The sequence below is a fragment of the Schistocerca piceifrons genome, chromosome 1 (assembly GCF_021461385.2).
Source record: "Schistocerca piceifrons isolate TAMUIC-IGC-003096 chromosome 1, iqSchPice1.1, whole genome shotgun sequence".
Lineage (NCBI taxonomy): Eukaryota > Metazoa > Arthropoda > Insecta > Orthoptera > Acrididae > Schistocerca > Schistocerca piceifrons.
In genome coordinates, this window is record NC_060138.1 from 1,054,683,993 (window position 1) to 1,054,697,291 (window position 13,299).

Consider the following 13,299-nt stretch of genomic DNA (forward strand, 5'->3'; position numbering starts at 1 on the left):
GTCTTTTTCCACAGTTTTTGTTCATTGCAACTCCCTCTGTTACCATGGAATTTATTACCTGATTTCTTAATATTTCTTCTAGTTAGTGTTGTTCACATACTCCTTTCCCTACTGATTCTGGTGAAAGTCCTCCTCATGCCATTTACATAAAAGCTCATCTCAAAACAGCCAGACATCTTCAGTCTACCCCTTCACTTATTTTGCTGATGTAATAAGGTGCCACTTCAACAAAAAATTTTCAGAATGTCAGATTTCCTAATTGATTTTGTTGAATCACTCATAATGAGATTAAAGTAAACATCAGATGAATGTTGCTTTTACGATGTGTGATGATTATTCCAAAGTTCATTCTGATCAGTTCAATTCAGTTCAGCTGGGGCCTAAGTTGCTATCATGTTCCTCTACCAGAATAGCCAGTCACATATTTTTGTCTCTATTCTGATAATGTAATCCATTATGTCTCTAGCAAACACAGTGCCTAGTGGTCCTTCAATAAATCCTAATTCATTGTCCAATAAATCCGGTAGTAAATGAAGCAGGAGATGTGAAGCATATTCTTTCAGGCTTTAGATTACATACTGTTGTATTTGAATTGCTATTGCACACACATGACCAAACAGTGCAGAAGGTAGCCTCTGAAATGACTCTTTCATGAAATAAAATACAAAGAGAGACTTCCCAAAGATTGTGATGGCATTTATTGCAGTATAAAATCTCACTTATACATCAAGTTAGACACTATAAACAAAGAGAATTTCACTACTTTTTAAGCAACCACCTTTTTTTTAATTTAAGTGCTTATTTTCACACATTTGGAGTAGGTACATTTGTGTGCTGATGTTGTAATATAAATACATTTGTTTGTTTCAAGTAATTTATCTATGACTACATTTGGGACTTTGTTTCAGGTTGATCTTACTGAATTACCACCACTTTTCTGTCGACCGAGGCGTAGCCCTAAGATGAACACAGACTCTCGACAACCTTCAATCTGTGGTGGTTTTGGACCAGGCAGCAGACGTCAGTCCAGCATACCAAGAGAAAATAGCTTAGATGTTGAAAGTGCATCTACTCTTCGTGCCTTTGCAGTATGTAATGCTGCTAATAACTCTAGTCCTGTAGCAAATCATAGCCAGCGCAGTGGGTCAAAACGTGCAGAACTGTCCCCACTCTATATAAACGATGTAAGTGAATCTAGAACTACGTTGAGTGCATCAGCTCTTGAAAGTCAGTCAGTACTCTCAGTGGAGGATTGCAACGAAAACTGTGTTAACAAAACATCAATCAACCAAAGTCAGAGAGCATTATCTACTGTGGAGACTACTAGTGGTAATAAGTTTCTAGAAGATAATAGTCGCAGTACATTCCCTCAGACTCTTAGAGAGGCTAGATCATTAGACCCTCTGCCAGACTATGACTCAACAAATGTTGGGCATCTACAACTGAACTTGCAAGTACCTAAGAGAAGCTCTCGATCTCTTGAAAACTGTGTGGGTTGCAGTGGTAAATTAGTTCCTGCCATGCAGTTCTCCTCAGAGCGCTGCCATGCTGTAAATAACAATTTCCCAAATGGTGATGCTATTCTTCTTTCCCCACAGAGTAACAATGTGTGTGGGGGTAGCAGCACTGATGACATTCAGACACCTCTTCTGCAAAATTTTTCAGATATTGATGAGACTATTACTGTGAAACGTCAGCTGAGAAGGGGGAAAAGTGGGGCTGAACCGCTTCCTGATTTCCATCCTGATAAACGATGGCGCTCGTTGGAAGAAATGCCAGGAAATGATGCTAATGTTAATGGACATAGTAAGAAAACACTAGCTCGTAATTCTATACGTAGTTGGCTTGCAGGATTGTTCAATGGAAATGGTCTCAGAACAAGTGATGCATCATTGAGAAAAGGCATTCACAGTGGTTATAGTGATCTACAATCAGAAAAAGAAAGCATAGTCTGATAAATTGCCTTCTGCTATTCAGTTTCAGTCTAAGCTGTCAACATGTGTACATATATAACTACCTATAGGTAGTGTAGTATCTTAACATATATACCTCTTAAATGTTGCTAAAATGAATACTGACTATACAAATGCTGGTAATAAAATACTGGCATTGTTTTATTTTTTAAGAAATCAAACAAAAAATATAATTTGTAATTTAAAGTAAAGGTGCTCAGAGGCAGTTGTTGTAAGTGTGCCAACACCATCTGCAGGTGAATGTTTAGTTTAAATATAGTGTTATTAATTGCAATAGATTGTTGACCATTACTTTCAGATGCCTTTAAGCACATATTATTTTAAACACGAAAACAAGCAACAAATATTAATTAAACAGACATAATGTCTGCATGGCTGTGAAAATAAATTTTAGTATAAAACATAATTTTAAGGTGCCAAGTACAGTAGATAAATAATTATTTGACATGTTGTACATAATAGAGATTGTGTGAAAGAGAATGAGTGATTTAAATGTTTTTTGAATTGATTAGAATGTAATACAAATCACACAACACTTTTTTGTTTGTTTGTAAAAAAAGAACTGAAGACTAAAGGTTGATAAACCTTGACATTTTTAAGAAATATAACAAATGTTTCCTCAGGTATAAAGGCATTTTTTTTACAAAAACGTTTCTTGTATGTGAAGAACAGCTCCTTTCTGCTATGTGTTGCAATGGACATAAAATTAGCAACAGAACCTGACCAGTTTGTCAATTCACGGAAAAACAGATGAATCACATAGCACTTGCTGTGTCTGTTGATTAACATCTAGTTAAATTTTGTTGGCAATTTTCAAGGAACACTGTTTTATCCAACAACATTACATACCTAGTTCTGTGCTTCAAGTGTCATTTAACTGAAACCCATATGTCTGTTTTCATTGCTCAAAGTGATTCTAAACTTTATTTATCCATTATATTCAAATCTGCTGTTATTATGAAGCGTGAGTGGTTTTGTAAATTTCACTACTACTTTGCATTTTTTGAAACCACATACCACAAGATGTTCCGAAAATTTTCAAAATTTTGTACAGTGTAAGCTGAATGCTTTTTGTTGTTGTTGTGAAGACATAGTTTCCTAGCTTTTCTTTGGTTTATATTTCTACCTATCATCTAACTGCACCATTAAGTTATGTCAGAAAATCTTATTGGTGGTCCATCATTTGAAATAGACCCTCACTTATGATTTGCTATCTTTGACAATCAACAGTTCTAGATAACACATCTGATGACTGTGTTCTTATGTTGCTGTTTTTTACATTACTTTATGTTATTAAGTTGCAGTTCTGCACCCAGTTTAGCACCTGATGTTAGTTACTTTGAGTGGCAATAATTTTCTAACTAATGCTTCAAAGTTCTCATAAGTTGAGTAAGCATTAGGTACCAGCCATGCAGATTCAGAGGCCAGTCAGTCTGCCAGTTCTTCTGGTGCCCTCATTCCAGGTGCTTACAAATATTTTTTTTTAAAATTTCATAATTGTGAAAACCATTAAGTCACTGCCAAGTATAAGGTAAAAGTCCACTCAAAAGCACTGTGCCATTTTCTGCCGCAGACTGAACAATGCGTAATTTTTGTGAAAACTTCAGAAAAGTTCCATCTAATCAGAGGAACACATACAATTGTTTAGATACTTTTTAAAAATGATGTAGCCACTGTTCTGATATGGCCATTTCACTTTAAATCAGTCTGTACACATACTTCTAACTATTTTATGGTCAAAACTGCTTTCAATGATTGACCACCAAATGTTTACTCTAAATATATTTCTTGTTTTTGCTAATTTATGCACAATAAGTTACATTTCATTATCTTGATGGTCAACAGCCATTCCTTGCATCAAGTATGATTCTATGCAGGTACATTGCCCTACAACTGTCTGGTGTTATGACTTTCTTCAATACAACTGCAACAGCAGTAGATACATTGCAACAGTTGCATGTGATTTTAGCTCTAAGATTAAAAGCTTTTAAAATTAAACCTAAACCTAAAATCAAGTGGTTTGTGAATTTAATTTTCTTAAATCTGATTTCCAGTTTTCTAGGTTTATAATGACTCATATTTGATTAGCATTTCATCTACTGTTTGCAGATGTTCTTCCCATGTCTTTGAAGCAACCAGAATACTGTCATCTTATACCATAATTCTATTAATTATGGAATCATAAGCTTTAGAGTCAAATTCTCTACTTCACTCAGTTATAAAATAAATTATGGCTATGCTGTTTTCAGAAGTTCATTCATAATCATAATCATATTGTTTTTGCATACCACCAATCTTCGTAATGATGTTTCTTCTGTGATAAACAGTGAAAAGAAAAAAAAGTTTCATGCATCACGTGTCTTCAAACCACCAAATGAGTTATAAATTTTTCATTCTGTTATCTGCCAAATTTTACAGTACACTTAGGAATCATGCAAATAATCAAATCAGGATTCTGGTACTGTGAAATGATTGCCACAGTTTTATAATTGAACATATGATATTAATCTAGTCATTTATTCTTTGTGTGATGGGTGTATGTAAGAGTACTATGGTACTGTACGAATCTGCAACACAGATCGAAATTCTGAAGCTGTTGTTTAATTTTATATCTGTCAGTATTTATAATCATGCTGTGGATACTTCGGATAACATTTGGTATGACAAATGTATTTCAACTGTTTCGTTTCTCTCAGCACAATACATTGGTATAATCTCACTGACACTGTGGAAATGTCGTGAAAATGTGTTGCAGAAGCAATTTCTAGGAAATTGTCATTATCTGTATTTCATTCTGTATCATGTACTTAAACCTGAAGATTTTTGTTAATTATCAGTAGAAGATAAATTAGGTGTTATGGTGTCAGCAAAATTGCATTTTTGGAAAGATTTCAGATTTTTAACTGGGATATATTCTGAAACAGCTTCTCAAACCAAAATCCTCAAAGCCCTGTTTAATAATATTTTTGAACACAAAATTACTGAAAAAAGTGATGTGCAGCATACTGAATTAATTATAAGGCACATATTTATGTTTTCAGAATATTCAGCCTCAAATAAAATTTGCATCAGTTGAATTCTTTGGATAACTGAAATGTAAAACATGAACTGATTTTGAATTAGAAACAATTGTGTATCCCATATTTTGTATCTATGAGACTGTGTGCTGACTGTGTAGATACACATTCCTTCATTGAAAATGCCACTCTAAGGACATGAAACGATGCCGGTATTTGTGAATGTGTGTTAGATTTTTGCGAGAATCTGTATTTCACGTATGTTTGTACAGTTAATGAAATTTGTGTGTTAAAAACAGAAAGCTTACCTGTGACAGTTGCACTGTGCCTATTTGAAAATGTGTTTGATTCCTTTTAAGTAATCTACTCTGTACCAAATGTTATGCTATTTCCCATCATTTGTGTTGGAAACTGATTGTTAGCCTTTTAAAAAATAGCTCAGATCTTCTAAAAAATTGTTAAAATTAATTATTTTGAAACTACCAGACAAATTTTAAGTTATAGGCAAGTTAGAAAATTTTGTAACTGGTGTGCAGTGAGTGATTGTGAAATGATTGATCTTATTTGTTGATAATGTTTTTATAATATTTCATTTTGTGGGTAAATTATAAATAATAATATGTGAAGTGTGTGTATGACAAAGTATAAGCTTTGTGTTTGATTTTATTTATATTTGCACAAAGCTGTTCAATGTTCATCTTTGCACTGTGATAAAGAAAACAGAAGGTAATTTTAGGCTTATAATCAAAAATTTCGTATTTCAATCTGAAAATAATCAGAGAGGTGTAAGATGATTTTTATAGTCAGAGGCCTTAGTGGTTCAAGCATTTCACCATGTTACACAGTACAAATATATTGTAGTTGATGTGTTATATGCTGTTGAGAATCAAAATGCAGAGAAATAAATATTTAAAGCTTTAAGATATTGAGTTTTTCAGATCTGCGTTCTGCATTTCACTGAACTGCATAACAGTTGTTTCCTATTATTATGTTTTCATACAGCCATTCTTTCCATTCCATAATGTGTAATGACGATAAGATGACAACTGTGACTCTTTTAGTAATGTAATAATTACAAGTTGTCATCAAAGCCTCATTACCAAAATGAACAGCAAAACATGTATTCACTATTGTCATTGAAAACTTCCTCAAATTCTTGTACTAATGTCACTTAAAGTAGTTAATATCCACCTGGTTGTCTCCTAACTTACGTTCTTCAGCATAACTGTAACATCAGTTAATTGCAATACTGAACACAAAAATAACTGTCAGGGAGGCTTTGGAACAGAGTATATAATAACTCCTTCTGAATTCTATAGACAAGGAGGCAAAGGCATTCAACAAGCTGTCTTATTTAAAGCAACAAATTGGGAATAATTACCAGTTTAAAAAAAAGTTTATCTCATTAGCCACTCCTAAATGCCACATGAATATTAAGATTAAAAAATTAAAAAATCCATTCTGCTACAAGACAAGTAGCAATGTTCATTGTAAAAATACATGCCAAACAGTAGTGTATTGTAAACAGGTCCCTTTAATAGCTGAAGATATTTTCTTTTAAAACTATCAGTGGAAGAGTGTAAATTTTAAGCAACCAATAGAAGGTACACTGTGGTAGTCAAATATAATTGAAGAAGAAGATGTTTGCTGCTGCTGTCCCCTCCTCCCTCTCTCCCTTCTTCCCCTCTACACCCACACACAGTAGTGGCTTTCCTTTTACTTTACTAGGTTACATTTCGGCAACTTATAAGCAGTATTGTGATAATCCATTCTTAATATAGTGAGCATATTAAGTTTCTAAGAGTTATTCATTTTTCTTTATGTTTATTCCTGTTGTTCCACATTCATGAACATCATCTTAATGGTATCAGTCTGACATGATGAATAAGTTAAGTGCACTTGGACCAGCAGTACAACAGGTAGTATGCCAGAGTATCGTATCCTTTTATCTGACTGACTGTTTTTGAATCTTAATTACTGAATATTTAGTTTCCAAGTGTTTAAAAATTTAAATTTTTTCTTGAATTACTAAAGCCTCTTTTGGGGAAGTTGCTAAAACTTAGATAAATATCAATTCCTTGGTAAGGTGCAACAACTGATTCCACTTTCATATTCTCTAACAAATACTCTGTGTTCACAGATAATTCTATTTTATAATTGCTGTGATTTGGAAGAGACAGTAACTAATTTTATCTGTCTTGAAGAGTTTCTGAATTTGTCATCCACAAAGCTTCTCAAAAATTAATTAATCAATTCATTTGCATCACAATTGTATGAGTTTTTACCTGAAATGCCTGGTTTCTGTTAACTTCCAAAAGCGACTGCAAACATCAGAATGCCCAACATTCACAATACTGATATTCAGCAAGTAGGCAATACAGAACTCTACAAATTTTCTTTTGTTTTTACCAGCATATTTGACTCATCTAGGTTACTATGAGGGTTGACTGAAAATTAATGCCTCCACCTTCGTAACACTTCAACAGCTGGCAGCATTGGTATGCGGCAGGTACTGGCTTGTTCCGTAGCCTCTTCTCTACAGCTCCAGTTGGTGGAAAGCCTTAGCATTGAACGGCTGTGTTCTTACAGTGTGAAGTATGGAATCCTGTGCTGACAGTCGGTCAATGCGATTTAAGCAACATGCAGTCACTGAATTCTTGACAGCAGAAGGTGTCACCGCAAAGGAGATTCATCAGAAAATGAAAGCAGTTTATGGTGATTGCGTTGATGAGAGTACTGTGTGTCTTTGGGTAAGTAAGTTTAAAGACATTGAGGCAGGAACATCTGGCCTGCGTGACAAACAAAGAGTTGAACGTCCTATGACAGCGACCACCGAGTTTCACAAGCAAAATGTTGAAAGATTGATTAAGGACGATCGTTGTATCACTCAGAGAGAAATTGCAACCACAATCAGCATTTCACAAGAACATGTGGGTCACATTATTGCTTTGCTTGGCTATCGGAAAATCTGTGCACGATTGGTACCGCAGACGCTGACTCCTGAAATTAAAGTCCACAGACTTGAAATTTGCCAGGAACTCCTCTTGCACTATGAGAATGAAGGTAATGCCTTTCTCCATTCAATTATGACAGTAGATGAAATGTGGGTACACCATTACGACATGGCGACGAAACCTCAGTCTATGGAAATCGACACAAAGACTTGCCCCAGAAAAAGAAATTCAAGACGCTGCTCTCATCTGGAAAAATCATGGTCACAGTGCTCTGGGATGCAGATGATGTTATCCTCATTGATTTCCTTCATTGTAGAACAAGAATAAATTAAGAGCTTTACATCACAATGCTGCGAACTCTGAAACAACGGCTAACAAGGTTCTGAAAGGAAAAGGGAAATGTTTTCCTGCCGCATGACAATGCCAAACCACACACTTCACATGCCACCACAGCAGAACTTCAGAGACTGAATCTCACCACCGTACAGCATCCTCCATACAGTCCAGATTTAGCACCGCCTGACTTCCATCTGTTCCTGATAATGAAAGACGATTTGCGGAGACATCATTATGCTTCTGATGAAGATGTTGCGAGAACTGTGAGACCGTGGTTGCAGAAATAGAGCATTGACTTCTTCCATGACAGCTTCAGAAAACTTGTTCATTGTTATTGTTGTTGTTGTGGTCTTCAGTCCTGAGACTGGTTTGATGCAGCTCTCCATGCTACTCTATCCTGTGCAAGCTTCTTCATCTCCCAGTACCTACTGCAACCTACATCCTTCTGAATCTGCTTAGTGTATTCATCTCTTGGTCTCCCCCTATGATTTTTACCCTCCACGCTGTCCTCCAATACTAAATTGGTGATCCCTTGATGCCTCAGAACATGTCCTACCAACCGATCCCTTCTTCTGGTCAAGTTGTGCCACAAACTTCTCTTCTCCCCAATCCTATTCAATACTTCCTCATTATTTATGTGATCTACCCATCTAATCTTCAGCATTCTTCTGTAGCACCACATTTCGAAAGCTTCTATTCTCTTCTTGTCCAAACTATTTACCGTCCATGTTTCACTTCCATACATGGCTACACCCCATACAAATACTTTCAGAAATAACTTCCTGACACTTAAATCTATACTCAATGTTAACCAATTTCTCTTCTTCAGAAACGCTTTCCTTGCCATTGCCAGTCTACATTTTATATCCTCTCTACTTTGTCCATCATCAGTTATTTTACTCCCCAAATAGCAAAACTCCTTTACTACTTTAAGTGTCTCATTTCCTAATCTAATACCCTCAGCATCACCCGACTTAACTCGACTACATTCCATTATCCTCGTTTTGCTTTTGTTGATGTTCATCTTATATCCTCCCTTCAAGACACCATCCATTCCGTTCAACTGCTCTTCCAAGTCCTTTGCTGTCTCTGACAGAATTACAATGTCATCGGCGAACCTCAAAGTTTTTATTTCTTCTCCATGGATTTTAATACCTACTCCAAATTTTTCTTTTGTTTCCTTTACTGCTTGCTCAATATAGAGATTGAATAACATCGGGGAGAGGCTACAACCCTGTCTTACTCCTTCCCAACCACTGCTTCCCTTTCATGACCCTCAACTCTTATATAACTGCCATCTGGTTTCTGTACAAGCTGTAAATAGCCTTTCGCTCCCTGTATTTTACCCCTGCCACCTTTAGAATTTGAAAGAGAGTATTCCAGTCAACATTGTCAAAAGCTTTCTCTAAGTCTACAAATGCTAGAAACGTAGGTTTGCCTTTCCTTAATCTTTCTTCTAAGATAAGTCGTAAGGTCAGTATTGCCTCACGTGTTCCAGTATTTCTACGGAATCCAAACTGATCTTCCCCGATGTCGGCTTCTACTAGTTTTTCCATTCGTCTGTAAAGAATTCGTGTTAGTACTTTGCAGCTGTGGCTTATTAAACTGATTGTTCGGTAATTTTCACATCTGTCAACACCTGCTTTCTTGGGATTAGAATTATTATATTCTTCTTGAAGTCTGAGGGTATTTCGCCTGTTTCATACATCTTGCTCACCAGATGGTAGAGTTTTGTCAGGACTGGCTCTCCCAAGGCCGTCAGTAGTTCCAATGGAATGTTGTCTACTCCGGGGGCCTTGTTTCGACTCAGGTCCTTCAGTGCTCTGTCAAACTCTTCACGCAGTATCGTATCTCCCATTTCATCGTCATCTACATCCTCTTCCATTTCCATAATATTGTCCTCAAGTGCATCGCCCTTATATAGACCCTCTATATACTCCTTCCACCTTTCTGCTTTCCCTTCTTTGCTTAGAACTGGGTTTCCATCTGAGCTCTTGATGTTCATACATGTGGTTCTCTTATCTCCAAAGGTCTGTTTAATTTTCCTGTAGGCAGTATCTATCTTACCCCTAGTGAGATAAGCCTCTACATCCTTACATTTGTCCTCTAGCCATCCCTGCTTAGCCATTTTGCACTTCCTGTCGATCTCATTTTTGAGATGTTTGTATTCCTTTTTGCCTGCTTCATTTACTGCATTTTTATATTTTCTCCTTTCATCAATTAAATTCAATATTTCTTCTGTTACCCAAGGATTTCTACTAACCCTCTTCTTTTTACCTACTTGATCCTCTGCTGCCTTCACTACTTCATCCCTCAGAGCTACCCATTCTTCTTCTACTGTATTTCTTTCCCCCATTCCTTTCAATTGTTCCCTTATGCTCTCCCTGAAACTCTGTACAACCTCTGGTTCTTTCAGTTTATCCAGGTCCCATCTCCTTAAATTCCCACCTTTTTGCAGTTTCTTCAGTTTTAATCTACAGGTCATAACCAATAGATTGCGGTCGGAGTCCACATCTGCCCCTGGAAATGTCTTACAATTTAAAACCTTGTTCCTAAATCTCTGTCTTACCATTATATAATCCATCTGATACCTTTTAGTATCTCCAGGGTTCTTCGATGTATACAACCTTCTATCATGATTCTTAAACCAAGTGTTAGCTATGATTAAGTTGTGCTCTGTGCAAAATTCTATCAGGCGGCTTCCTCTTTCATTTTGTAGCCCCAATCCATATTCACCTACTACGTTTCCTTCTCTCCCTTTTCCTACACTCGAATTCCAGTCACCCATGACATTGTTAGCAAAAATGTATCCAATTGGCTGGTGATTATGTGGAAATGTGAACATTCGTAATTACAGATCACATTCTGAGGATTATTTCTGCATTTCATTTATTAAAATATTCCCATCCAAACCCAATTAACGAAGGTGGAGGCATTACTTTTCATTCAATCATTGCAGTAAGAAGAATGAAAAAGAAAAAAACACTCCCACACCTGGAACCAAATTAAAACTGACAATAGCTGTTCTACTATTTTAATGCTGAAACTAATTGGCCCCTGGTGAAAGCACTTTTCAGTGTTGATAGTAACTTGGTTGTTAATAGCAGTAAATAACCAGTTTTGATTATGATGCAAGACTGCCTGTTGTTATAAAATGTCACCAGGCTGTCTGTTCTGGATCACATTGCTGCCACATTTAGCATTTCACAATAATTGCAAGACAGGTAAGGGACTAATGCCATAGAGTACTGTTTGTAAAACCAAATTAGGATTCCGTCTGGACTTGGTGATTTATTTGCTTTAAAATCTTTCAGCTATTTCTCTATGCCAGGAAGGCTTGTTAGTATGTTGTCTATATGGGAGTCTGTCTGTCTGTTTCTAGGCAGTCATCTTCACTTAAAACTGACTGTGCCAGTTTTACTCTAAAACCTGTTTAATTTAGGAGTTCAAGTCTCATTGTCTGTAATTTATTCTTCTTTTATTATGTATGCAAATGATTCACTGCTGGTGGTAGTGTAATACCATCAGAACCCTCAGATGAGTAAAACTGAACTGTCTGTGTGTTATTTCACAAAACTCGACTACACTGTTATCATAATATTTCTCAAGGGCAGGTCAATGCTCTTTTGGGATGTCAGCTTCATTCAAGAAACTTCTATAACCATGTCTGTGCTGGTATTTTATGATTTTTTTTTGCTACCAAATATCATCTGTCTGATAGCAAAGACACTCACACTGGAGTGGTGTCATACCCCACAGCTGTTATCCATCTGTAGGTTGGTTTGAACACCACAGCATTTTACTAGGTACGATGTTATTGGAAATGGCGCACTGTTGTCTTTTTTGGCCTTTGATCTGACTTGCTTATCCAGTTGTACAAGTTTCTAAACCATGGTGTAATGTTGCATTGTTGTTGTTGTTATGGTCTTCAGACCTGAGACTGGTTTGATGCAGCTCTCCATGCTACTCTATCCTGTGCAAGCTTCTTCATCTCCCAGTACTTACTGCAACCTACATCCTTCTGAATCTGCTTAGTGTATTCATCTCTTGGTCTCCCGCTACAATTTTTACCCTCCACGCTGCCCTCCAATGCTTAATTTGTGATCCCTCGATGCCTCAGAACATGTCCTACCAACTGATCCCTTCTTCTTGTCAAGTTGTGCAACAAACTCCTCTTCTCCCCATTCTATTCAATACCTCCTCATTGGTTATGTGATCTACCCATCTAATCTTCAGCATTCTTCTCTAGCACCACACTTCAAAAGCTTCTATTCTCTTCTTGTCCAAACTATTTATCGTCCATGTTTCACTTCCATACATGGCTACACTCCATACAAATACTTTCGGAAACGACTTCCTGACACTTAACTCTATACTCGATGTTAACAATTTTTCTTCTTCAGAAACGCTTTCCTGGCCATTGCCAGTCTACATTTTATATCCTCTCTACTTTGACCATCATCAGTTATTTTGCTCCCCAAATAGCAAAAGTCCTTTACTAATTTAAGTGTCTCATTTCCTAATCTAGTTCCCTCAGCATCACCCGACTTAATTCGACTACATTCCATTATCTTCATTTTGCTTTTGTTAATGTTCATCTTATATCCTCCTCTCAAGACACTGTCCATTCCATTCAACTGCTCTTCCAAGTTCTTTGCTGTCTCTGATAGAATTACAATGTCATCGGCAAACCTCAAAGTTTTTATTTCTTCTCCATGGATTTTAATACCTAGTCCGAATTTTTCTTTTGTTTCCTTTACTGCTTGCTCAATATAGAGATTGAATAACATCGGGGAGAGGCTACAACTCTGTCTCACTCCCTTCCCAACTACTGCTTCCCTTTCATGTCCCTCGACTCTTATAACTGCCATCTGGTTTCTGTACAAATTGTTTATAGCCTTTCGCTCCCCGTATTTTACCCCTGCCACCTTCAGAATTTGAAAGAGAGTATTCCAGTCAACATTGTCAAAAGCTCTCTCTAAGTCTACAAATGCTAGAAACAGATTTGCATTTCCTTAA

At 36.5% G+C, this 13,299-nt stretch overlaps 1 protein-coding gene across 1 annotated transcript in view; it reads left to right on the forward strand.

Moving 5' to 3' along the window:
- Nucleotides 1-5,915, forward strand: part of LOC124742567 (receptor-type guanylate cyclase Gyc76C-like) — a 376,341-nt gene extending 370,426 nt beyond the window's left edge. The window contains exon 21 of the mRNA XM_047248805.1: nucleotides 909-5,915. Coding sequence (XP_047104761.1) covers nucleotides 909-1,955 — 1,047 coding nt within the window. The 3' untranslated portion in view covers nucleotides 1,956-5,915. The remainder of the gene's footprint in view (nucleotides 1-908) is intronic.
- Nucleotides 5,916-13,299: the final 7,384 nt, after the last annotated feature.